This window comes from Euleptes europaea, chromosome 19 (assembly GCF_029931775.1).
Source record: "Euleptes europaea isolate rEulEur1 chromosome 19, rEulEur1.hap1, whole genome shotgun sequence".
NCBI classification, from domain to species: Eukaryota; Metazoa; Chordata; class Lepidosauria; order Squamata; family Sphaerodactylidae; genus Euleptes; species Euleptes europaea.
Window position 1 is genome coordinate 8,559,820 of NC_079330.1, and position 27,163 is coordinate 8,586,982.

General features: G+C 46.7%; 1 protein-coding gene across 1 annotated transcript; it reads left to right on the forward strand.

Annotated features, from left to right (window-relative positions):
- Positions 1-1,141: 1,141 nt before the first annotated feature.
- Positions 1,142-24,364, forward strand: LOC130491564 (probable glutamate receptor). Its single transcript, XM_056865328.1, has 10 exons — positions 1,142-1,249; positions 8,086-8,117; positions 11,939-12,004; positions 13,053-13,232; positions 16,315-16,541; positions 17,127-17,218; positions 18,519-18,736; positions 19,787-20,012; positions 22,531-22,778; positions 24,059-24,364. Exons 1-10 carry the CDS (start codon positions 1,177-1,179, stop codon positions 24,152-24,154), a joined length of 1,458 nt encoding a protein of 485 aa, XP_056721306.1. The 5' UTR covers positions 1,142-1,176; the 3' UTR covers positions 24,155-24,364.
- Positions 24,365-27,163: the final 2,799 nt, after the last annotated feature.

Here is a 27,163-nt window from a genome sequence, read left to right on the forward strand (position 1 = left end):
TCAAAACTGTGCCTCTTTAGCTACTCCGAAACACACACGTGATTGTATGCTGCATGAAAAGTGGTCTGAGCGTACGTATGGATACATGAAGATTCTTTTTGTGTGATGTTTCACCGGTGCGCTGGAGCATATCGAAGCGTCAGCCGAGCACTAAAAGAATCTCGATGCAATCACGTGCACGAAATCACACCAAAATTGCTGTGTTTTATCAATGCCCGCTTGTGCATCAGTGACAGAAGGGGGGAAAGATACAAATGAGCCAAAAACTGGGGCAAGTGATTAATTTGAAAATAGTTTTAGAAATGCTCTCAGAATTTGAGAGCGGTGAAACAGCAGAATAATGCAGGAATCCATAAAGGAACACGGGAAGTAAACACATCTTTACTAAGGAGTGGACTGTTCGCTTCTTGCATGATGCATGCAGAAGCATTCACAAAGCTCTCTCCAAATTGTAATTATTTCTGCATATTTCTGTTTTTCATTCGTTTTAATTGGTCTTGTTAGCTTTATTTTCAGGCTGAAATACATGCTTGGCCAATTCATTATTAAAGGCACTGGAAGAAAGTTTCCCATTCATACCTATTTTCTACCCCTCTGGGTTCTAACGCCTTCCTCCAATCAGAGTCCAGATCAGTGTCTCCTTCCCCCGTTTTGAAATGACCCTCAGGATCTGCGTGTGAGAAGCATTTTGGAAGCGCATCACCCCCCCCACCCCGAGTCTAGGTCCTGAGCTGAGGGGGGAAAGCCACAACCCCCATAGCCACAACAACGTCTCTTTAAACACCATACTCAAGTTTGGATAACCCCAGATGCTATGACCTGTCTCCAAGAGCCAATCCACGTGGTCCAAAGAATTGCATGGCTCAGCCTTGCTGGGACGGTGCCAGTTCAGCAGGGAAGTCACACGTCTGAATGTTTTCTGACTCTACGCTGTAAATTAGCAAACTCCCTGCATGCAGAAATCTAATATGTCAGGGTGCATGCTAGGCTGCAACTATTTCCCTTGGTACGCTAGCTTTCCAGGGCATTGGTTCCCCCATTCAACTTGCAGTCCCCCCCCACCTGCGTTTCAAAATGGCATAGTCACTGAAATGCTGTGATCTGCCTCAATGTACAATTTCTTTTGCATTTTCTTCAACAGGGGCTTCCTTCTCAGCGTCAGCCGTTTCTGTCTCAATGGACAAATCTCTCTGGGTTGCCTTTTGTGTGGGTGCAGCTCTGTTTTTGCTCGATGAACCTACCCAAGCAGGTGAGAACGGAAAGCTCGTCGCTCTCGAAATTCGCTCTTTTGATACAAAAGAGATGGCGTGGCTCCTTTGAAGCTGTGTGCGGGAATTCTGTGTGCAAATGAGGCCCAATTTCTTTTTCAAAAAATCCAAGGCCATTCATCTCTTCTTTGTTGCATGTTAGAACTTGGGGTCGCCTGATGAAGCTGATCAGCAGTAGACTCACAGTTAAGAAAAGGAAACACTTTGTAATGGAATGTAAAGTCAGTTTGTGGAACTCCCTGCCACAAGACGTGGTGACAGCCAAGGCCAGGGCCAAACTGGGTGTGATGGGTATGTCTGTGGCTACAAAACAGTGTGCGTGTGAGCATCGAAAAGGATGAGAAGAGGGGAGCCTTCCTGTGCCCTAACTCTGCGCCCTGTTGTTTCTGCCACAGGTAGGGTCGCCAACCTCCAGGTACTGGCTGGAGATCTCCTGCTATTTCAACTGATCTCCAGCTGATAGAGATAAGTTCCTCTGGAGAAAATGGCCGCTTTGGCAATGGGACTATGGCATTGAACTCCCTCCCCTCCCCAAACCCCGCCCTCCTCAGGCTCTGCCCCAAAAACCTCCCGCCGGTTGCAAAGAGGGACCTGGCAACCCTACTTACATGGTAGCTCAGAGTTTAACTTAAAGCGGGCTTGCCTTCCTTTATCAGCTTGAGTTTTGCAAAGATTAGATTGTTTTGCTTGCAGAGGAGTGGTTGTCAAAAGGGTTTTTTCTTCTTCTCAGAGCCCAGGAATCAGATGTCCTGGAAAAATTTCTGTTGTTCCTAATTTGCACTGCTGTTCTTATGTTTTTTTTTTGTTTTTTGTTTTAAATCTTCCATGTTTGAACTTTGGGGAAAAAAAAGAGAGACAAAATTGGGAGCTCAACCTTAAGATCCAGCTGGGCTAGCTTAACTAGCATTGCCACCAGAAGTTAAAGCCTGCTTTGTTCTCCTTGCCCTGTGGAGGTCCTTGAAGCTTGACATGCAGTTTTCCCCCCATGGAGAAGCCCCCCGCCCTCCCTCTGTTCCTTTCCTCCCTCACCCCAGAGGCCATGGCGGTTCTAAAATCAGAAAACAACAAGCCTGGCTGTTGTGATCAATGGTCATTGCCAAGATTTTCGGCCGGGGGAAGGGGATGATGGAAGATTGCCACGGCGTGGAGGGAGGAAACCAGAGGTTCTTCAGCCAAGGTTCGTCGCCTTGGTGGTTGCTGTTTTGAGCGTGCGACATGCGTACTACTCGGTGTCAGAAGTGGGCAGAACGACACTAGAAAGGCCTCCAAAGCCCGTCAGTAGGGTTGCCAACCTCCAGGTACTAGAATCCAAAACCTCGTGCTTAGGTAGGAGGTTAAACAAACGACAACAAGCACTGATGGCACACAACTTATATTATGCTATAGGTGCAATCCCATTCAGTATATAACAATATACAGAAAAATCAGTAAGTCCCGAAAAGGTCTGTAAGATTTTTAAAGAAAGTATGATGTTGCGCTGGCTCCAGTCGAAGCGGAGACGAGGCCACTGTGTGAACAGACTGCTGGACTCGATGTACCTTGGTCTGATCCAGCAGGGCCTTTCTTATGCTCTTATGTTCTTAAGCCACAATTATGGTGCAATGTTACTTCATCCCGAGATGGGAGACCGGTAAAACCCTCCGTTTTGGTCTTGCGCCAAGGAACTCCTGTCTGGGTTTTCCACTTACCTTCTTGAAGTGCCGCCTCTGTCTCCGCTTCGACTGGAGCCGCTTCGCTATTCAGCGCAACATCATACTTTCTGTAAAAATCTTACAGACCTTTTCGGGACTTATTGATTTTTCTGTATATTGTTATATATTGAATGGGATTGCACCTATATCATAATATAAGTTGTGTGCCATCAGTGCTTGTTGTCGTTTGTTTAACCTCCAGGTACTAGCTGGAGATCTCCCGCTACTACAACTGATCTCCAGCCGATAGAGATCCGTTCGCCTGGAGAAAATGGCCACTTTGGCGATAGGACTCTATGGCAATGAAGTCCCTCCCCTCCCCAAACCCCACCCTCCTCAGGCTCTGCCCCAAAAGCCTCCCGCTGATGGTGAAGAGGGACCTGGCAACCCTACCAGGTACTAGCTGGAGATCTCCCGCTATTACAACTGATCTCCAGCCGATTGAGATCAGTTCCCCTGGAGAAAACAGCCACTTTGGCAATAGGGCTCTATGGCATTGAAGTCCCTCCCCTCCCCAAACCCCGTCCTCTTCAGGGTCCACCCCAAAAATCTCCAGGTATTTCCCAATCCGGAGCTGGCAACCCTCTATAAGGGGCTACTCCCTCCTTGGAACGTTCCTCCAAGGAGTCTTCCCTGGTTGTCTCCACACTTCCATGAGATTCCTCAGTCAGCTGCTGGCGTATTTGGACCTGGCCACTACATTTGGGGTCTCTGCCAGCTTTCCTCACCATTTCCATGTAGGGTGGGCTTTTTAATGTTTCCCCCTGAAGGCTACAGAGCAACTGGAACACCCCCAGCTGTTTTGCATCACTTCCAGTTTGGCAGCAACCGGGTGAGGTAGCAGCAGAGGGTTTTTACGAGTTTTCCCCTGACAACCACGTCACATTAAGTTCCTGTTTAGGGAAGGGACTGTGACTGAGTTTGTAGAGCATCCGCTTGGCATGCAGAAGGTCCCAGGTTCAATCCCCGGCATCTCCAGTTAAAGGGACTAGGCAAGGAGGTGATGGGAAAGACCTCTGCCTGAGACCCTGGAGAGCCGCTGCCAGTCTGAGTAGACAATACTGACTTTGATGGGCCAAAGGTCTGATTCAGTAGAAGGCAGCTTCTATTTAGGGAAGGGCATTGGCTAAGTGGTAGAGCATCTGCTTGGCATGCAGAAGGTCCCAGGTTCAGTCCCCAGCATCTCCAGTTAAAGGGACTAGGCAGGTAGGTGATGTGAAAGACCTCTGCCTGAGACGGAGAGAAGCTGCTGGTCTGAGTAGACAATACTGACTTTGATGGACCAAGGGTCTGATTCAGTATATATAAGATAGCTTCACGTGTTCCTGTGGAACCTATTGCCACACAGTGCTGTGGTGTAAAATAAAGGGGCTTTTTGCCTTTTTACAAAAGGAGGAGACAAATGCTTTTTACTATTGGACACTTACAGACATGATAGCCAAGACTCATCTTCCACTGTCAGAGACCATATATCTGGAGTTTCCGTCGAAACTTTGCCACTGGTGAAGAGAATGGCTGGGTTTCTCCTCACAGCAAACCTGTTGAGTCTGGCCACAAGACTTTCAGCAAGATTAGAAACTTTGGCGAGAGAGGCTTCCTATATTATGTCTTATTAAAATTAATCCATTTTTTTTTACCCCCAATTAAGCTGTCCTCGGGGCAGACTGAAGCAATGCCAACAAAATTTCACAACGTGGAAATGGATTGGTTGGTTCCTTCTCAGGCCAAGTACGAAGTACCTGTGTCCTGATGGGATAAGGCAGATCGGGAATCAATCTTTGAACAAAAAGGATTCTTAAGAATGATTTCTTTGGAGTATGAAACAATGCAGGAAATGCAGAATGATGGGGAAGGGGTTCCAGGAACTTCTGAATTTTTTAACGATGCCGAATGGTTCTTTGTGAGCTGGATAAGCCAGCCTTTGTGAAGAAAAGTTCCTTTCAGCTTCTTATTTCCTGCTGTTTCCCACACTTTCTTCTTGTTTTTCCCACATAACCTTACAGGGGATAGTTTCAGAGGGCCACTGTGTTAGTCCGTAGTAGAACAGTTAGAGCAGAGTCCAGTAGCAATAGGGTTGCCAACCTCCAGGTGGTGGCTGGAGATCTCCTGGGATTACAACTGATCTCCTGGTGACAAGGATCAATTCACTTGGAGAAAATTGTCACGTTGGAAGGTGGACTCTGTTGGCACTATACCCAATTGATGCCCTCCCTTACCCAAACTCCGCCCTCCTCAGGCTCCACCCCCAAAATCTCCAAGTATTTTTGAATCTGGAGCTAGGAACCCTAAGTAGCATCTTGAGATCAACAAGATTTTCAGGGTGTAAGCTTTTGAAGGGAGTTCAACCCCTTGAAGGGAGTTTATTCCCTGGCGATCTTGCTGAGCTCTAAGGTGCGCAACTTGAATTCAACTGGACTTGAATTTAACAGTACAACCCTAAGGAGAGTTACTGCAATCCAAGCCCATTGAAATGAATGGGCTTAGACTGGACTAACTCTCTTTAGGATTGCACTGTAATGGTTTTAGGAGGTAGTAGTCACATGCACACAGTTCTGAAGGGAAATGAAAGGCCTTTTATGCAGGGGCGTTTCCCCACGGTCAGCCCCCCCCCCCACGACCGCTTTGGGGCTTCCTTTTGATTATGCAGGCCTTTTCCGCCTCGCTCTCCCCATGCGTTTTACCCGCGTTTTCTGGATGCTGTTTTAGCCAGAATCTGGAAAATGCAGGCGAAATGCGCCGAGAGAGCGAGGCAACCCCTGACCGGTGGAAAAGGCATGCATAATCAGAAGGAAGCCCCGAAGCAGTCGGTGGGGGGTGACCATGGGGAAACGGCCCTGCATAAAAGGCCAAAGAGTGAAATTCCTCAGTGAGGTTTTTCCCACCTCTACCTAGGGTTGCCAGGTCCCTCTTCACCACCGGCGGGAGGTTTTTGGGGAGGAGCCTGAGGAGGGCGGGGTTTGGGGAGGGGAGGGACTACAATGCCATAGAGTCTAATTGCCAAAGCAGCCATTTTCTCCAGGTGAACTGATCTCTATCAGCTGGAGATTAGTTGTAATAGCAGGAGATCTCCAGCTAGTACCTGGAGGTTGGCCACCCTACCTCTACATCATACAACTGGGAATGAATGGGTGAAAACACACGGTCACTTTATCCTCCTTTAATCCCTGTTTCGGCCAGGATTCAGCCAGGATCGAATACATGCGTTTCGCCTAATGTGAGTTCGATCCTGGCTAAAATAGGGATTAAAGGAGGATAAAGCGACCATGCGTTTTCGCCCAATGTCTCTGTGTGGGATCTCCCCGAGGGACCCGACTGGCCCCTGTCTGTGATGTAGCGCAGCCAATTTGTGTCGTCAAGATTGGGGTTTGGCCCAGGGGTGGCTTTCCCCACCTGAGGCCTTGAGTCTGTTTGGGATTTCAGCCTCATACGCCGAACCGTCCATGGTTGTTATCACCCCTCGTGGCCCCTTTCTTCGCAGGACTTGTTCGGGGACTCGGACAAAAAAGATTTGGGTGCCGTACAAATGTCGCCGCCGCGAACTTTGGGCTACTGCTACCGCCTGATTATTTACGGCTCCTTTCAGAATAGTTGGGTGGTTGTGTGCCTTTTTCTTTTTTTTAAAGAAAAAAACGTAATCTCCCACAATGGGGCTTTGAGCAGCCCCCACCCCCCCATCCTGTACTCCGCGGTGGGGGGGTCGAAGCCTTCAATAAAGCCACTTGTTCCCTTCCAAGGCTCCCGCACAGGTCTTTAAAAAGGAGGCTGAAGGAACTCCTGCTGGCTCGAACGAGGAGACATTGAAAGGGAACAAGAGGGTTCCTTTGAGACCTCCTCCAGATCCCATGGAGAGCTGCCGTGGAGAGGCTAAAAGCCCCTTTTGTTCAGGGACAATATAGAGTTTAGCCCAAGACAGAAGAGGCAAAATTGATGAACCTTTTTTTTTTATATATAAACAATATAAAAAAGAGAAAGAGAGTTCTGACAGCCAAGATCCTGGAATTTCCTCCTCATGTTTCCGCTAAGTGAGCTGATATTTTGATGCTCCTTGACAAAAACGCACACAAACCCGTTTTCCAGAAAGGAATAATAGAGGTTGCTATAGGTAGCTCAAAGATAGGACATTTTGGAGGACTTTCATTCATAGGGTCGCCATGAGTCGGAAGCGACTTGACGGCACTTAACACACACGCATAGGTAGCTCAAAGATGTGCGACTGCTTCCCCAACTTCAGGAGAGATTGTAAGGACAGAAAAAAAAAAGACTATTTAATTTAGTTTAGTCCTGAGCCCCTTAAGTCTGCTCTTAATAATTACACGCACAAAAATTAAAACATGATCATAGAGGCCACAATAAAAAAACCACATACACAAAACTAAAGAGGGGGACTTGGAGTCCCTCAACGTTTATCAGTCAATTCATCCAAAGGTCTTCACATGAACACATGAAGCTGCCTTATACTGAATCAGACCCTTGGTCCATCAAAGTCATTATTGTCCACTCAGACTGGCAGCAGCTCTCCAGGGTCTCAAGTGGAGGTCTTTCACGTCACCTACTTGCCTGGTCCCTTTAACTGGAGATGCCGGGGATTGAACCTGGGACCTGCTCCATGCCGAGCAGAAGCTCTACCACTGAGCCACAGCCCCTCTCCAGAAACTCACACATGAAGCTACCTTCTACTGAATCAGACCCTTGGTCCATCAAAGTCAGTATTGTCTACTCAGACCGGCAGCGGCTCTCCTGGGTCTCAGGCAGCGGTTTTTCACACGCCATGATAGATAGACAATATATGTATGTATATATCTATTTGTTTATTTATTTCGATATTTATCACCTTTTCTCTTCAACGGGGAGTGTTCAAAGCAGCTTACAACATTATTCTCTCTTTTTCTGTACTTGTATGTATTACTTATCCTCACAACAACCCTTTGAGGTGGGTTGGGCAGAGAGAGAAAGTGATTGGCCCAAGGTTATCCAGTGAGCATCCATGGCAGATCAAACCTAGGTCTCCCAGATCCTAGCTTGACACTCTAACCACTACAGTGCTACAAAACCTGGGAATGGCAAAAGAATGACCACGCAATAGTGTTTGCAGAGTTTTAATAATGCGCTGATGTTTGTGTTTTCAGATGCTACGGAGAATGATGATACTATCAGCAAGGTATGTATGTTCCTCTCTTCTGGCATATTTGCTGAGTCTGGAGTTACACTTAATTTTGGATTGGTAATATTTATTGGTGAGCCAATGCAAGAGGTAAAAAAGTGGGACACACCAATAACTAGAACACACACAAAAAAAGACAAAAGAACAACTGGTACAGGGGAAAAAATAATTTATTCAACTTCATAATCTCCACGCATTTCACCTATGCTTCATAAGAACAATGTGGTTTGGTAGGCTATTGCAGGGCCTTATATATGTTATTGATTTTAGTTTGTAATAAATATATACATATTTTGTATTGACATAACCTTTATATTGTATAACCTTAGACCTTGGAGGTCGATTTTTCCTTGACCTTTGGTCACTTAATTCTGTGGCACATGCACATACACTAAGGGCGAAAACGTACGGTCGCTTTAGCCTCCTTTATTCCCTATTTCAGCCAGGATTCAGCCAGGATCGAATGCATGCGCTTCGCCGAACGTGCGTCCGATCCTGGCTGAATACTGGCTGAAACTGGGAATAAAGGAGGCTAGAGCGGCCATGCGTTTTCGCCCTAAGTTCATTTCCCACCAGCAGGCACATGTCTTGTAAAAGTTTGGCAGGAGTCATTTCAAATTTCTCGTCCTTGCTGTTCTGCCTGGAAATCCATATTTTTATTCTGCCGATTCTTGGTGAGAATAAAACCTGTGTTTCTTCAGTTTCATGTCATTTAGGGATTAATTGGGGCGGGGACTGAAAATAAAACAGCCGTATAAGGCCCCTGTATTGGGGTCGCCAAACTTCCAGGTGGTGGCTAGAGACCTGCTATTACAACTGATCTCCAGACGATAGAGATCAGTTCCCCCGGAGAAAAGGGCCGCTTTGGCAATTGGACTCTATGGCATTGAAGTCCCTCCCCTTGTCAAACCCCGCCCTCATCAGACTGCATCCCCCAAATCTCCAGGTTTTTCCCAACCCGGAGCTGGCAAGCCTACCCTGTATAGATGCTGCCTCGTTTGGAATACTATATGCAGCTCTGATCCTCATTTGGAATACAATGGGTGAAAATGCATGGCAGTTTTAGCCTCCTTTATTCCCTGTTTCAGCCAGGATTCAGCCAGGATCGAATGCATGCGTTTTGCCAAACATGCGTTCGATCCTGGCTGAATCCTGGCTGAAACAGGGAATAAAGGAGACTAAAGTGACCATGCGTTTTCACCCAATATTGGGCGAAAATGCATGGTCGCTTTAGCCTCCTTTATTCCTTGTTTCAGCCACGATTCAGCCAGGATCGAACGCGCATGCACGTTCAATCCTGGCTGAATCTTGGCTGAAACAGGGAATAAAGGAGGCTAAAGCGACCGTGCGTTTTCACCCTATGTGCAGTTCTGGTCACCATCTCTCAAAAAGGACACTGCCGAGCTAGAAAAAGAACAAGAAATGTTCATAAATAAAACAGGGAATATTTGCTCATCCCTATAAACGATTACACTGTAAAACGGGTTACATTCTGCTCCTGGTGCCTTGGCATGGTGGTGTGCGTGTGCGAGAATTTTTTTAAAGCCTCACAAATATACCATTTATGCTTCGCTATGCCCTTTCAAAGGTGATATGTAGAAGGTCGCTCTTCTTCCTGTTATGCTCCCCCCTCTCTCTTTCCTTGCTTCTTTCTGAACCTCCTGGAATCTCTCCCTTAATGAGGCCTTAATTGGCTTCCAGCTGTTTCCCCTTCGCCACACAAATGGATCATTTTGAAACAACTTGTACACCGAAGAACGGCCGATGTGCGTTCCAAAGGCAGTTTCCATTCGAGTGGGTTTGTGTTGGCAACATGAGTTAAGCTGAAACCATCACATTTAATTAGGGGGACAATGAAGAGCCGAGGATGAGGGAGGAGAGGAGGATTAGGAGCCGGGGCAGAAGAGCGTGACTCGGAAAATCTGAATCCCCTGGTCTGTGGGGAGGAAGAAAGGTCCTTCATGATATCCTTCAGCCATTGCTACCTTATAGGACTGAGAACATAGGATTGTATATAGAATTGTATGTTGTAAGTTGTAAGCCTTTCACTGCACATTTGCACTTTTGCACCTATGTGATAAATTGTTAAGTTTTGGAGTACTTTGTGTTTGTGATTGACTTGAAATTAACTAGCCGACTCCATACTAATTTCCTGGCTGTCTCCATACTAATTTCCTGGCTGTGTGTAGTAGTGTGGTGGTGTATATTTTGATTGCTCAACCTCCAGGTACGAGGTGGAGATCTCTTGCTATTACGACTGATCTCCAAGACTTTGACCAGATCAGCTTTCTACAGGAATGATTCTTGAACATATGAACACATGAAGCTGCCTGATACTGAATCAGTAGGGTTGCCAACCTCCAGGTGGTGGTTGGCGATCTCCCAGAATTATAACTGGTCTCCAGATGACACATCTCCTGCTATTACAACTCATCTCCAACCGACAGAGATCAGAACACCTGGCGCAAATGGCCGGTTTGGCAATTGGACTCTATAATTAGGGTTGCCAGGTCCCTCTTCGCCACCAGTGGGGAGCCTGAAGAAGGCAGGGTTTGGGAGGGGAGGGACTTCAATGCCATAGAGTCCAATGGCCAAAGTGGCCATTTTCTCCAGGGGAACTGATCTCTATCGACTGGAGATCAGTTGTAATAGCAGGAGATCTCCAGCTACTATCTGGAGGTTGGCAACCCTAGTTATGATTGAAATCCCTCCCCAAACCCCTCCCTCCTCAGGCTCCGCCCCAAAAACCTCCCGCTGGTTGTGAAGAGGGACCTGGCAACCCTAGCTGGAGACTCGTAGGGTGGCCAGCCTCCAGGTGGTGGTTGGCGATCTCCCAGAATTATAACTGGTCTCCAGATGACACATCAGTTTCCCTGGAGAAAATGGCTGCTTTGGGAGGTGGACTCTATGGCCTTTTACCTCATTGAAGTCCCCCCTCCCCAAACCCCGCCCTCCTTAGGCCCCACCCCCAAAATATCCAAGTATTTCCCAACCCAGAACTGGCACAGATGATTCCCAGGGCCGATAGGGGTTCTTTAGCAGTCAAACCTAAGTGGAGTCTACTTATGGTTGCCAACCTCCAGGTACTCAGCAAACTGAAAACAGCACTTCACGAAGCTAGACACAATGATTATATAGTAGTGGTATTTAATAACATATCCACCACTGATAGTATGTAGGCAAAAACATGTGTTGTTAATTATTGCCTTTAAAGTAACGCCGAAAAGAGGACTATGCCTTGTTACAATCAAATAACAACATTATAGGTAAGTTGTAAGTCCATGAAAGGGGGTGCCAACCTCCCTTTCTTCCACAGATATGCTTCTTGAGAGTAGTTATTCAGTAGTACAGTAGTTCTCAACAGAAGCCCGGTGATCTTTCTGTTTCGGCGATTAACGCCTTCTTCAGGGACCACTATATCATAAATTAATACATAATACTAATTAACAAGTAATAATTAACATAAATATTATGTATTAATTTATGATATAGTGGTATTACAACTGCTATTACAACTGATCTCTAGCCGACAGAGATCAGTTTACCTGGAGAATATGGCTGCTTTGACAATTGGACTCTATGGCATTGAAGTCCCTCCCCTCCACAAACCCCGCCCTCCTCAGGTTCCGCCCGAAAAACCTCCCGCCGGTGGCGAAGAGGGACCTGGCAATTCAACATCTACTCCTGAAAATGAAAAGCTTTTGTTTTAAAAAGAAGCCCCGCTTCAGGGTGTGTTTGCAAGTCAACCAGCTCTCAGTGTTCTCGTGCAGGTCCCCCAGACGTGCATCTCTTACTGCTGTTGACGTTTTTGTCCGCAGGACGCGGATTCTGTCGGAGGAGGAGGCAGGAAGGACTTGCCGATGTTGTACGTCACCACCATCTTGGTAAGGCACTCCAGCACTTCTTGGCTCAGAAATTAATTAGCAAGAGAGTAGAAAATATCTGACACTGTTACTCTTGGCAAGGATAAAAAAGGTCATGTCGAAGGAGAAGATGAAGGACTTCCAGGGATGATCAAGGGGATGCAATTATGTCACCTGCATCTGTGTTTTATGTGGTTTTAGATGGTTTTAACTGTAGTTATATGATGTATTCTGACATGTTATCCATCCTGATCCCGATTCGGCAGAGGAGGGCGGGGTATAAATAATAATAGTAGTAGTAGTAGTAGTAGTAATAGTAGTAGTAGTTATTGTTGTTGCAAAACTACTTTGCTAGCAACCCAAGGGTATCAGTTGAGGCAGCCCAAATTCTTGCATAAATATTTATACTCTCTTTTGAACCCCTGCCTGGAAGGATCAGTTAAAATGGGTACATTATTCTTTTTTTGTGTGAAACATGCCCACCACTAGTTTGGCTCCACACTACTGTTTTCTATTGATTACATTTGTATCTTGCCCTTCATAAGGTTGCCAACCTCCAGGTACTAGCTGGAGATCTCCTGCTATTACGACTGATCTCCAGCTGATAGAGATCCGTTCATCTGGAGAAAATGGCCATTTTGGAAATTGGACTCTATGACATTGAAGCCCCTCCCCAAACCCTGCCCTCCTCAGGCTCCACCCCAAAAACCTCCCGCTGGTTGCGAAGAGGGACCTGGCCACCCTGAGCTGACGATGGTTCTAGTTAGGCCTGCATTTGATTAAAGAAGTCCTAAATTGTGATTATAAATGTTGGTTTTATGCATTGAATGCAATCGGTTTTATGTAGTTTATTTATAATCTAAGCTGCCTTGAGCCCTGTAAGGAAGAAAGGTGGGTAATGAATGTTTTAAATAAATAAATAAATATGTCAGTAGGCTGAGCTAGATGGGCCAAAGGTCTGACTCAATCTGAGGCAACGTTGTCTGTTCATCCATGTAGTTTGTCGCGTCAGGGCAATCTGTAGGTGTGAACCTGCTCTTTTAACTCGTTCCCATTGCCTCGTCCATAGGAAGACCCCTATGTGATGGCCCGGGGCACCGAACTGGAAGGCTACTGCATTGACCTTCTGGAGAAGCTGTCTGAAACGCTGCACTTCAGGTACAAAGTGAGCGTTGTGAAGGATGGGAAATACGGCTCGATAAGCACCAACGGGAACTGGACTGGGATGATCGGCGAGATTGTGAGGAAGGTGAGCTTTCTTCTAAGCATGGTTCCTCAAATTATGACATGTGGGCTTGCCCGTAAGGATGTTTCTAGACTAGGGTTTCCAGGTCCCTCTGCTATAGGGTTGCCAACCTCCAGGTAACTACTATACATATAAACATACAGTGTTATGTACAAGCATACCAAAATAACAAGCACAACCAAACAAGTCCACATGGATGGTGACACAGACACTAACAAAATTCACAAAAATGCAAGGTCTTTGGCAAGGTGCTGCATTCTTCTATAAGTCCCATGCAGGTAAGTGTGCAATTCTAGCAGAAATATCAATTTTAGAGGAGTAACTTGATGGAGGATACACCCGTTTCAAATTCTTATGGGTAGAATTCTTCATCAGTCCTTCCTATTCCAATATGTAATATTTTAAAATGCAATAAATATAATATGTTTCAAATATAAAATTACAAAAATAGTTCATTTAATAAATACAATAAATATAAGAATACTTACATATAGATTCCTCTAATATTGCACATCTTAAAGATTAAATTTCAAAATGCTGGATGCATGTTAGTTCCCACGAAGGGTAGTTATCATTAAGGCAGCCATGTATGCAAAGTGAAACCTATTTCCTAAATACCAATCCACACTAGAAGGCTTAAGCGTTAACAATACACATCTGTGCTGTGCCGGCTGCAAGATCGACCCGTCTTAAAGGCGTATTAACCAATTACAGGAAACAAGAAAGATCATTCTCTAAGTTCAAGCCGTACGGGGCTACTGTTTTCAAAATGTGAATAAAATATGATTCTTTTTGCCTTAACAGTCTAACATTGTCTTCCTTATTAAACCTTTTGGGGTTAAGCTTCCATAACACAAAAAATCGGAGGTCATTTTCACTATGATGAAAGCGCAAAAAATGTTCTACAACCGGGGCAGAGACCACCTGTAGCCTGATCCTAGATCTGTGCTCCAATATGCGCGTTTTTACAGCCCGAATACAAGATCCCACGTAAATTTTGCCACATGGACAAAGTAAGCAGTAAACACAGTGTTTAGTTTGACAGTTTGTAAATTACGATCTTTCTTGTTTCCTGTAATTGGTTAATACGCCTTTAAGACGGGTCGATCTTGCAGCCGGCACAGCACAGATGTGTATTGTTAACGCTTAAGCCTTCTAGTGTGGATTGGTATTTAGGAAATAGGTTTCACTTTGCATACATGGCTGCCTTAATGATAACTACCCTTCGTGGGAACTAACATGCATCCAGCATTTTGAAATTTAATCTTTAAGATGTGCAATATTAGAGGAATCTATATGTAAGTATTCTTATATTTATTGTATTTATTAAATGAACTATTTTTGTAATTTTATATTTGAAACATATTATATTTATTGCATTTTAAAATATTACATATTGGAATAGGAAGGACTGATGAAGAATTCTACCCATAAGAATTTGAAACGGCCGTATCCTCCATCAAGTTACTCCTCTAAAATTGGTATTTCTGCTAGAATTGCACACTTACCTGCATGGGACTTATAGAAGAATGCAGCACCTTGCCAAGGACCTTGCATTTTTGTGAATTTTGTTAGTGTCTGTGTCACCATCCATGTGGACTTGTTTGGTTGTGCTTGTTATTTTGGTATGCTTGTACATAACACTGTATGTTTATATGTATATATGTATTTAGACACCATAGGATAAACATTGGTTGCACTTAACAGTAATTGTTATTGTACATTTTTGTCGCCCCTGTACTGATTTCCTAATCTCCTGATAGTACAGTGGTGTCTTTTTCTCCTACTAACCTCCAGGTAACAGCAGAAGATCTCCTGCTAGTACAACTGATCTCCAGCCAATAGAGATCAGTTCACCTGGAGAAAATGGCCACTTTGGCAATTGGACTCTATGGCATTGAAGTCCCTCCCCTCCCCAAACCCCACCCTTCTCAGGTTCTGCCCAAAAAACTTCCCGCCGATGGCAAAGAGAGACCTGGCAACCCTACTCTTCTAGGAGTACTAGGGGGCCACATCAGAAGTAGGGTTGCCAGCTCTGGGTCGGGAAATATCTGGAGATTTTGGGGGTGGAGTTTGGGGAGGGGAGGCACCTCAGTGGGATATAATTAGGGTTGCCCGGTCTCTCTTTGCCACCAGTGGGTGGTTTTGGGGGTGGAGCCTGAGGAGGGCGGGGTTTGGGGAGGGGAGGGACTTCAATGCCCTAGAGTCCAATTGCCAAATGTGCCCTTTTCTCTAGGTGAACTGATCTCTATCGGCTGGAGATCAGTTGTAATAGCAGGAGGTCTCCAACTAGTACCTGGAGGTTGGCTATCCTAGATATAATGCCATAGAGCCCACCTTCCAAAGCGGCCATTTTCCCCAGGGGAATTGATCTCTGTAACCTGGAGACCATTTGTAATGCCAGCAGATCTCCAGCCACCACCTGGAGCTTGGCAACCCTACCCCACCCACACCTTGGCAACCTGAACTGCAGACATTTCCACCACTTCAGAAGTAATGGCTCTCATGCTAATTTTAAGAGAGGATGTTGCCAAGGCAGAACAGCTAGGATATCTTGGCCCTTAGGTTGTTTTCCCTTGGCAGGGCATTCGTGTCAGGTAGTGGAGGCCAGAGAGACAAATGACTTTGGCCATGGGCTACCAGTTGGCTGTCTTGGGCCTAGACCATCCTTTGGGTGCTTCTTGAAGTTGATTGGGCTACTACGAACAGCAATAAATACGACTTTTCAACCAGGAATGGAGGCAGCGGAAGGAGTTGTCTGTGTGTTGGGAAAGCAAGTGACCTTGCTTGGGGAGGGGCTGTAGCTCAGTGGTAGAGCATCTGCTTGGCATACAGAAGGCCCCAGATTCAGTCCCCAGCATCTCCAGTTAAAGGGACCAGGCAGGCAGGTGATGTGAAAGACCTCTGCCCGAGACCCTGGAGAGCCGCTGCCGGTCTGCGTAGACAGTACTGACTTTGATGGACCAAGGGTCTGATTCAGTATAAGGCAGCTTCATGTGTTCATGTGTGACCTTGCACCAAGAAAAGCCCCCCCCACACACACACACACACCCAAGCATCTGTTAAAATCTACTTCCTCTGTCAGGAGGCAGATCTGGCTGTCGCTCCACTAACCATCACGTCGGTAAGAGAAGACGTCGTCGACTTCACCCAGCCCTTCCTGCATACGGGCATCGGCATCCTGCTGGAGAGGGACACCACCTTGGAAGACGCTTCTCTTTTCCACTTCCTGGCCCCCTTCAGCAAGGAGATGTGGGCTGGCATCCTGGCTGCCTACGTGTTAGCCTCCCTTTGTTTGTTCCTGGCTGCCAGGTACAATTTCCCTTCTGCCAGGTTCGATTCCCCACTCCTCCACATGAGCGGCGGAGGCTCATCTGGTGAACTGGGTTGGTTTCCCCGCTCCTCCACATGAAGCCTGCTGGGTGACCTTGGGCTATTCACAGCTCTCTTAGAGCTCTGTCAGCCTCACAACAGACACCTCACAGGGTGTCTGTTGTGGGGAGGGGAAGGGAAGGTGATTGTAAGCCGGGTTGATTCTTCCTTAAGTGGTAGAAAGAGTCGGCATATAAAAACCTCCTCCTCCTTCTTCTTCTTCTGTTGTTGCAAGTGTTTCTGCCTATTTTCGTTGCTTTTGTTCTCTATTTCTTTTATGGCATTTTACACCAAAATATCATTAAAATGCATAATGGGGGAAAGCATCTCCCCCCCCCCCAATTCAAAAATGGTAAAAAAAAATAATCATGGGTTTGATTTGCCCAATGGAAGGAACAAAATCAAAATGGGGATTTTTCATGTCAAAAGGGTGGGGATGTGAAATTTTACTGATTCCCTATTTGGGAATTTGTTGCACCAAAGTATATTCCAAGCAAGGTGATGCGGTTACTTTCCTCTCCACAGAGTGAGTCCTTGTGAATGGGACGGAAACGAAGACACGCCTTTTACCTTCCTGAACAGCCTGTGGTTTGGAGCAGGAGCGCTTGCGTTACAAGGTAAGTCGGGTGGGGCCAACGGGGGAACGGTCTGTCATTACTCGAAGCCCAACCGTGCATTTCAAGACCCAGCAGCATCCCTACCTGCCCTTAGATTTTTCTCCACTTTAATTAGGGCTGTCACCATACAGCTTCCCTGATCAAAATCAGCCTCTGGCACATTCGCTCATAAACGACTTAAAAGGTAACATAATGATAAGGTTTGTTTCTTTCAACGTCTTGGCCCTGTAGAAAAGCAAGACGTTTTCTTTCCCTTTTTTGGGGGGGGGGGGGGAAGCGGTAATTGACGCAAACTCAGAAACGTTAAGCATGCAATTATTGTTAGGTACAGTGAAACGTCTGCTTAATTGTGAGCAGGGTGTAAAGGACATGAGAGATTTCTGGCAACTCCCTCATGGGGTTTTGAAGGCAAGAGATGAGAGAGGTGGTTTGCCATTGGCTGCCCATGCCCTGACCTGGATGGCCCAGGCTAGCTGATATCATCAGGTCTCAGAAGCTAAGCAGGGTCAGCCCTGGTTAGTAATTGGATGGGAGACCACCGAGGAAGGCCAGGGTTGCTGTGCAGAGGAAGGCAATGCCAAACCACTTCTGTTAGTCTCTTGCCTTCAAATCCCTGAGGGGTTGCCATAAGTTGGCTTGCAAACTGGACAACAGTTTACACATGATGCCTCTGCGAAGCAACCGTGGACTTCCTTGGTGGTCTCCCATCCACGTACGGGCCGTGTCCAACCCTGCTTAGCTTCCAAGCTCTGACAATCTCCAGCTAGCCGGGGCTATTTAGGCTTCTACTTGCCTCTTGTCCACACCCTCAGTGGGAGCCAGCGTGGTGTAGTTGTTAAGAGCGGTGGTTTGGAGCAGTGGGCTCTAATCTGGAGAACCGGGTTTGATTCCCCACTCCTCCACACAAGAAGCGGAGGCTAATCTGGTGAACCGGGCTGGTTTCTCCTCTCCTTCACATGAAGTCAGCTGGGTGACCTTGGGCTAGTCACAGCTGTCTTAGAGCTCTCTCAGCCCCACCTACCTCACAGGGTGTCTGTTGTGGGGAGGGGAAGGGAAGGTGATTGTAAGCCGGTTTGATTCTTCCTTAAGTGGTAGAGAAAGTCGGCATATAAAAACCAACTCCTCTTCTTCTGTGGTAGAGAAAGTCAGCATATAGAATCCTCCTCCTTCTCCTCCTCTTTCTTCTTCTTCTTCTTGTAGAGAAAGTCAGCATATAAAAACCAACTACTACTACTCCTCCTCTTCTTTCTGGATGCTCCGATAGTGGCTGTTAAAATCTCATTCTGCGTTATCCCGACAGGTGCCGTGCCTCCGCCGAAGTCCGTCTCCGTGCGGATAATCTCTGCCATCTGGTGGCTGTTCAGCATCGTGCTGCTGTCCGCCTACATCGCCGGCTTCAGCTTTGTTTTGGAGTCGGGCTCGGAGCAGCTCTCCATCCAGACCTTTGAAGACCTGGTGAAGCAGAGGCACCTGGAGTTCGGGACCATGGCCAGCTCTTCCACACTGCTCTATTTCAAGGTGGGCTAACTTCAAGAAGAGAAGAAGAGTTGGCTTTATATGCCGACTTTCTCTACCACTTAAGGAAGAATCAAACCGGCTTACGATCACCTTCCCTTCCCCTCCCCACAACGGACACCCTGTGAGGTAGGTGGGGCTGAGAGAGCTGAGACTAGCCCAAGGTCACCCAGCTGGCTTCATGCGTAGGAGTGGAGAAACCAACCCGGTTCACCAGATTAGCCTCCGCCGCTCATGTGAAAGAATGGGGGAATCAAACCCAGTTCTCCAACTCAGAGTCCACCACTCCAAACCACTACACCATGCTGGCTCCAGAGCCTCCTGGTTGCTAGCAGCACAGCCATGGTTCTGCAGCCTGGCTTCATACATGCATTTCCGATTCTCATTCCCCAGTGGTGTGTTTATTATATATATTTTTTACTTTGTATACATGTCTACAATGTAGTGGAAAGTGCTGTCAAGTCTCCCTCTCACAGTAAAGAATACCTTTTCCATGTACAGTCTTAAAACTGTCTCTGCTCCTTCAAACACACATAACAACCCCACTCCAGCGGGGTGCAGTGGTTAAGAGCAGTGGTTTGGAGCGGTGGACTCTAATCTGGAGAACCGGGTTTGATTCCCCACTCCTCCACACAAGAAGCGGAGGCTAATCTGGTGAACCGGGTTGGTTTCCCCTCTCCTACACACAAAGCCAACTGGGTGACCTTGGGCTAGTCACAGCTCTGTTAGAGCTCTCTCAGCCCCACCTGCCTCACAGGGTGTCTGTTGTGGGGAGGGGAGGGGAAGGTGATTGTAAGCCGGTTTGATTCTTTCTTAAGTGGTAGAGAGAGTCGGAATATAAAAACCTCCTCTTCCTCCTCCTTCTTCTTCTTCTAGAGAAAGTTGGCGTATAAAAACCAACTCTTCTTCCCCTCTTCTATCTGGGACACCTGATCTATAATATTATGCTCAGCTGGGCCAACGTGACACACGTGGGGCCTTGTCTGGATGGCTTGGGTGAAGGACAGCTCCTTTTCAATGAGCCTTCATAAAGCAAGGTTGTTGTGCTTTCAGAACTCCAAGAATCCCATTCAGCAGATGGTCTACGAGTCCATGAACAAGAAGAAGGACACTGTTTTTGTCAAGAGCTACCAGGAGGCCATTCAGCGCGTACTGGATTCAAATTACGCTTTCATCGGAGAAACCATCTCTCAAGATCTGGCTGTTGCACAGCACTGCAACTTGGTCCGGTCCCCGGAGGTCCTTGGGGCAAGGGGCTTTGGCATTGCTACACCGCAAGGTAACACCCCCTCCGCCAACCACTGTTAACTTTCAGGGATGGGCCCAATAGCAGCAAGCAAGCAAGTACCTTTATTGGCATAAAAAAAGAGAAAACATTTAGCTAATACAGTAACACACTGAAGAGCTATTTTAGGCCCAACGAATTGCAATCATACCGACAAGGAAATTAGCCACAGCTTCTGTAATATTATAATCCTGATTATTAAGTAGAATGAGAACCATTTGGTAATTAGGGAATCCCACAATATGGGTTAAAATAGGATTTAAAATTTTTAAAACGTAGCGATTGATAAAAGGGGCATCGGAAGAAAACATGTTGAATAGTTTCAACCTCTTCATTGGAGCAGGGACAGAGTCTGTCAGAGAAGAGAACACCCTGATAACTTCCGGTTAATAGAGCTGATGGTAATGCGTTAAATCCAGCTAAGGAGAAAGCCTTGCGTAGAGCTGGAGTAGTAGCAGTGTAGAGGCAACTGATCTCTGCTTCCTCCCACCCCATCACTTCTGCCTCTGGAGCAAACAAGGGAAGGCGACAATTCAGAGGCAAAAGAGCCCATATTTTGTAATCTGGATGCCAGGTGGCTTTAATTATAGAGGGCAGGAGTGGTATGCTTTTTGTATGCATTTTACATGGGATTTATACTTACAACACATAATGTCGGTTGATTGTCCCACATTGAAAATTTGGCTCAGAGAGACGGAAAACGGCATGAAAATGAAGCAATTGATTCGTACAAAGGGGAGGCAAAACCAGCATGGGGATTTGGGCGCAAAAATAGCAGGGAGGAGAAATTCAGAAGTCTGCTCAGAAGAGTCCTCCATGGTTTATTTTCATTCTACGTTTAAACGAAAAAGTGCTTTGAGCAGGTAGAGGAGGGGGTTTCACGGCAGACTTTCAGATGCCACAAATCTTTTTTGGGTTGTGCTATTACCATACATGCTATTAGACTCCTTTGAAATGTGGTGTTGGAGGAGAGTGTCACGGATACCATGGACTGCCACAAAAAAAAAAAAAACAAATCAGTGGGTTATAGATCAAATCAAGCCTGAACTGACCCTAGAAGCTAAAATGACTAAACTGAGGCGATCGTATTTTGGTCACATTATGAGGACAAGAGCCACTGGAGAAGACAATCATGCTAGGAAAAGTTGAGGGCAGCAGGAAAAGAGGAAGACCCAACAAGAGATGGATGGACTCGATAAAGGAAGCCACAGCCCTCAGTTTGCAAGACCTGAGCAAGGCTGTCAAAGATAGGACATTTTGGAGGACACTGATTCATAGGGTCGCCATGAGTTGGAAGAGACTTGATGGCACTTAACACACACACACATTAACATACCACCACAGCCCCCTTTCGGGACCCTAAAGGCAACATTCACTCTTTCCTTCCTCCCATCTTCCCTGATTTTTGGTTTGTGCTTGCCTTTTGCATTTGCTCACCAGCATGCCTATTGTTTGCCAGACACACCCCGATCTACTATTAGGCTGAAAGTACCATTTAGTATCGAGCAGAATTTGGCATTCTGAAAAATACACACCAGTTTTCATTTTTAAACGACGAGGCGCATAGCAAGTCATGAAGATTGGGTGTGAGTAAGCACATGTGTCCCCAACTTCTTTGAGCCTGTGGAATTCTGAAACAGGGTGAAGAAGAAGAGTCGATTTTTCTATGCCAACTTTCTCTACCACTTAGGGAAGAATCAAATAGGCTTACAGTATTTGGTGAAACCCCAGAACCCAATGGAAGGACTGAATACAATTTTAAGTGAACACACAATGAAGATAATCATGATTAGGGCTTCCGTTCTTTAAAAAAAACACACACCTATGCCAATAGTTTGGGCTGGGGATAATTAAATGCAAATGAGACTGTTTTTATTTATTCATTGTGTATTGTGTACTGTTCTGCCCAGATCTCATTTTTCAAAGAATAAGACAATTTGTAACCGGGGAAAAATGAGTTTGGGCTGCATTCTACACTGGCTGCATTCTACACAGGGGTTATGGAAATGATGAGGGGCCGTGGCTCAGTGGGAGGGGCCGTGGCTCAGTGGTAGAGCATCTGCTTGGCATGCAGAAGGTCCCAGGTTCAATCGCTGGCATCTCCAGTTAAGGGACTAGGCAAGCAGGTGATGTGAAAGACCTCCGCCTGTGACCCTGGGGAGCTTCTGCCGGTCTGACTAAACAATACTGACTTTGATGGATCGAGGGTCTGATTCAGTAGAAGGCAGCTTCATGTGTTCATGTGTTCGTGTGAGGAGCATTCTCTCTCTGCTCCTTGGGCTTCACTCCTTAAAGTGCTGCAAAATTGGAAGGCCATCAAACTGGAACAAGTCCAAACCAGGATGGAACTGGATGGATTTTGTTTGATTGTGGGATCCTGCATGGCAGGGGGTGGGACTGGATGGCCCTTGTGGTCTCTTCCAACCTTGTGTGATGTTGTGATTTTTTGTGTGAATCTGCTCACCCTTTCCAGGAAGGGGTGAGTTCTTTACTGTTTAATCTTCATCCTTAGGATCTCCCTGGACGAACAAATTCTCCGTGGCGATCCTGAAACTTGGAGAATCCGGTGACCTCGACTACCTTCGGAGCAAGTGGTGGGAGAGCAGTTGCTTCCAGGACGATCATGACAAGTGGAGCCCCTTGAAACCTCAAGCCCTTGGCGGGATCTTCCTCATCCTTGCCCTCGGCCTCCTGATAGGAATGATCGTTGCGCTAGTTGAGCTATCCAAAAAAAGCCGGCGCACAGCTGACCAGGAGAAGGTAAGCGCATTGGATTTTGTGTGACCCTCATGAAGTTGGCTTATACTCAGACCATATATCCATCTGACCCTGGTGGTCCTTTCCAACTCTATGATTCTATGAAACACTGCAGCCTTTACGCTAAATGGCAACGAGGGACAATGACTTTGTTCACACTCGTATTTGCAGCGAGGCTTGAAACCTTGCCACATACCCAGAAAAACAACATTCTTTCACATGCAAAGGGTCGTGCGAACTGACCTTCCAACCTACTTTTGTTCAAAAAGAAGGTGCTCATTAGGGAAAGTTATTTCTTTTTCCCTTGAGAAAAACAACAACAGCCTGCAGGAAAATCCAGCTTTCCCCTCACTGAATTCTTAAGCTGAACTTGCCTTTGTGTGTCCATCTCATTTTGCTCCTGACTTCCCCCTCCAGCACTAGGCTGCTGCTAATGCATGGTTTTTAAGAAAACGATCCATAGTTATTTTTGTAGCAGAGTGCTCATATGGGTCCCTTACTCTCGCAAACTGAAGCCCTTCTCTCTGGCTTCCCCCTTCTGTACTGCTCACAAAGGCCTGGAAGATTTCATTAAGCTTCTTTGATGGCTGATGTTTCTACAATAAATCTCGATTTATTGAGAGCCAGCGTGGTGTCATGGTTGAGAGTGGTGGACTCTAATCTGGAGAACCGGTTTTGATTCCCCACTCTTTCACATGAAGCCTGCTGGATGACTGTGGGCTAGTCACAGTGCTCTTAGAGCTCTCTCAGCCCCACCTACCTCACAAAGTGTCTGTTGTGGGGAGGGGATGGGAGGGTGATTGTAAGGGGCTGCGGCTCAGTGGTGGAGCATCTGCTTGGCATGTGCAAGGTCCCAGGTTCAATCCCTGGCTTCTCCAGTTAAAGGGACTAGGCAAGGAGGTGATGTGAAAGACCTTTGCCTGAGACCCCAGAGAGCCGCTGCCAGTCTGAGTAGACAATACTGACTTTGATGGACCGAGGGTCTGATTCAGTAGAAGGCGGCTTCATGTGTTTATGTGTCCCTTTCGGTAGAGAAAATCGGGGTATAAAAACCAACTCTTCTTCCTCTTCAATTCTCAAATCACTATTCTAAATAAATCTTGGGCTTTAATAGTACACAATCGGTTGCAGGGGCTCATTATCAACCCTCCTCGCCTGGGTATGGTGACACGGCGCACATGTTCCAACGGCTCTGCAGTAGAACCGAAGTCCAACATTGGTCAGTCTGGGTTTTGGAGAAACTAGCATCTCTTTCCCCTCCCTGTTTCTTCTCCTTGCATTAGAAATCTTGCTGCTCCGTGTTTACCGAGGAGCTGAGCCAGCGATTCCGACCAAGAGAAATTAGGAAGCAAGAAACCGCAGGGAAATCCAAACCGTGAGACGACGTGGCGCAAATTAGAAGGTCAAGTGATAATGAACTGTCTTCTTTTGACCCTACTGTATATTCCATAGCGGAGATCTCTGAGCTCCTTCTAACTGTAGGGTATTGGCTGGAGGAACACACACACACAAATCTAGACTAGCTTCCTTTATAATAACACAAAATGATGAGGAACCCTCTGTGTAATGTTATGTATGAATGAAGAGGTCGGGGGGTTTGGTGGTGCCGGGGTTCTGGTTTCTAACATTTCTAGTTCTCGAGCCTGCTTGAGCGCACACAACCCTTTCTGCCAACTGCAACCTTAGCAAGATGAGCAGCGTGGACAGCAGGCGTTTGGGGATCTAGTCAAAGCTATGCGGACAGCCCGGTAATGCGGCTGACTTATCAAACAACCAGGGCTGCTCGAACGAGTGTGTGTAATCTTCAAGCACATAGTGCAGTATTTAGCTTCCAGATAATCTCTTTTAAAGAAAGAGCATCGTTTCTAGCTGCTCGAGCTTGTGACAAGATGCTTAAGCGTGCAGGTAAGGGTGGGTATGAAATCTCAGAGGGATGGCTAGATCACATTTCTGGCCGCTGCAGACAGAGCTCTGGGCACTGTACTGGTGTCGCTCCTTGCCCTTCCCCGTGATTTCTAAAAAAAGGCAAACTTTTAGGCGAAGTAGAACCCTTGCTCTCCATTTAGAATTTACACAGGTTGAAGGATTCCACATACGGAGGCCCGGAATAATTTCTTTTTCCAGGAGACTTTGCAGCCCTGAAAAACTGCTGCTTTTGGCTACTATTAACAAGTTGCTGTCCATGAGGGGAGGGCATTTAACCGAACGCTTAATGAGATATAAGTGAAACATAGAAAGGGGTTCCTTGTAACCCAGGCTGGGTCTTGTAGGCTGAAGACAGGAGGCATTCAAGAGAGTAATGAGTAATCGACAAAGGCTACTTGCTGGCTACGGCAGCAGAGTGCGTGTCTGTAACAACTGGGACATCTTTCCTAGAAAGCAGGGGTGGAGAACCTTTTTTTCCGCCAAGGGCCATTTGGATATTTATAACATCATTCGCGGGCCATACAAAATTATCAACTTAAAAATTAGCCGACCAAGCCCCAAGCAGGCAGCTGCCCCAGATGACCCCCCCCCCCCCGGCACAGGCAAGCAGGCAGGCATCCAACCAGTGGCGCACTCACCCACCTGGTGGCACAGGATGGTCTGTTGCACCAGCGGGGCGTAGCTGTCCAGCCGCACACCGGAGTTGCTCCTGCTCTGCATGGTCTGCATGGTTGCTCCTTGCTCCTGCTCTGCATGGATTCTACAGCCGGCTCCTGCTGCCTCCGCCTGCAGGGATGAAATGAGGACACACTGGCTGAGAACTCGCCCCCTGCCCCCCGTATTCTGGCCCTGCTTCCTTTAACCCCTCCATTGTTGCCACTTCCGCCCCCAGCCCTCTTGTAGTACAGAGGGAATACATTTCTCAATGGCCCGGGTGGGAAAGGATTAACAGTTTCTTGGGCGGTCCTAGCAGTTCCATAGCTAACGACTCTTCTGCAAGGGGGGGGGAAAGTTCCTTTTCTCGGCGAAACAAACTCACATCCACCTTGAATAGAGGGTATTCCCGTCCGGGGCAGATCACCAGTCTCTAGATCCTTCTGAGCTAGAGATCTGCCAGGGCCCATGACGAGCCAGACCAAATGATTTCACGGGCCTTATACGGCCCCCGGGCCTGACATTCCCCACCCCTGCTAGAAGGCCTCAGCCAAACACACAAGTTCAGTTCTAAGATCAAGGCTCAGGAGGAGGTTATCTGCCCTCCCACGCTCTCCTTCCATAATTGCACTCCCCACTTTCTCAGCAAGCTGTAGCTTAAATGTCACAAACGGCAAACCCTTCCCTCCAAGCCAGGGTTAAATGGTAACAAACTGGTTTGCTGCAAAAGCGGGGAATTGATTCATTTGTTTCCAAGCTGCATTCAAAAACCGGAGGGAACGTGTAAACCCCAGGCCACCCCCCACCCCAGGCTCATTCACAGGGTCGGATGTGAAGCGTGTCACGCTGAAGTTGTGGCAGCTCAATGTGATACAGAACCTGAGCTTGCAAGTGAGCAACAGTGGACTGAAAGGAGCAAGAGCCCAGTAGCACCTTAAAGCCTAACAAAATTTCTGGCAGGGTATGAGCTTTTGTGAGCCATGGCTCACTTCTTCAGATGCAGCTAGAATGTGAGTCCGTCTATCCTTAAGTAGAGAAGAGTGAATTAGACACACAATGGCAATTGTGATTGAAAGAGTGTTGTGAGACCATGCAACTTATTTGTATTAGGTGAAGGGACAAATGAAGCTAGGATGCGGCATGTTAAGGGTAAAAGCGAAAGGGAGATGCTTTATACATGTTCTTCCCTCCCTATCAGAAATCCTTTCTACAGGGCAGTGAGAACTTTTTAAAAAAGGAAGCCAGCTTGCTTTGTAAACAGGACGAAGAAATAGAGGCATTCTTATGTGTATCATAAAACATGACTAAATAATAAAAGGAGTTTATGTGACCAAACCTCCTCCTCTACATTTGCTTGGGAAGGTTGTTGGTGATGGGAGAATGCGTCTCTGTACGTCTTAGGAGAACCCGCTTTCTACCCATGGGTGCATTCTCATATATGTAACACTGTTCATATTGCCCATGGGATACCAAAAAGCCAAGGAAACAATCAAACAGAGACTCATGGCCCATGCTCTTCAATCAGATATGGCTCAGGTTCATAAATATTCACCAATCTTGCAATACATCAAACCTTTCCACCCTGCAGACTACCTTGGATTCCTGGAAGTCTCTAAATATCAAAGGGCCTTTACTCCTGCGCGTTTCAAAGCCTTACCTTCCGCTCTCCTGGAAGGCAGGTATCTCCGTACTCCCTTTCATCAACGATTATGCCCATGCAAAACAGAGAAAGTGGAAATAATAGAACATATTCTGCTGCAATGTCCCTTCTACAACGACGTAAGATTCTCCCCATATTATCATCCTTT

Bases quoted from the DNA above. Each gene is read 5' to 3' on its own strand.
- LOC130491564 (XM_056865328.1), top strand. From the start codon at position 1,177: ATGGACAAATCTCTCTGGGTTGCCTTTTGTGTGGGTGCAGCTCTGTTT. The intron at 16,542-17,126 runs GTACAATTTCCC...TCCTCTCCACAG, and splicing joins TGTTTGTTCCTGGCTGCCAG to AGTGAGTCCTTGTGAATGGG. The intron at 17,219-18,518 runs GTAAGTCGGGTG...TTATCCCGACAG, and splicing joins AGGAGCGCTTGCGTTACAAG to GTGCCGTGCCTCCGCCGAAG.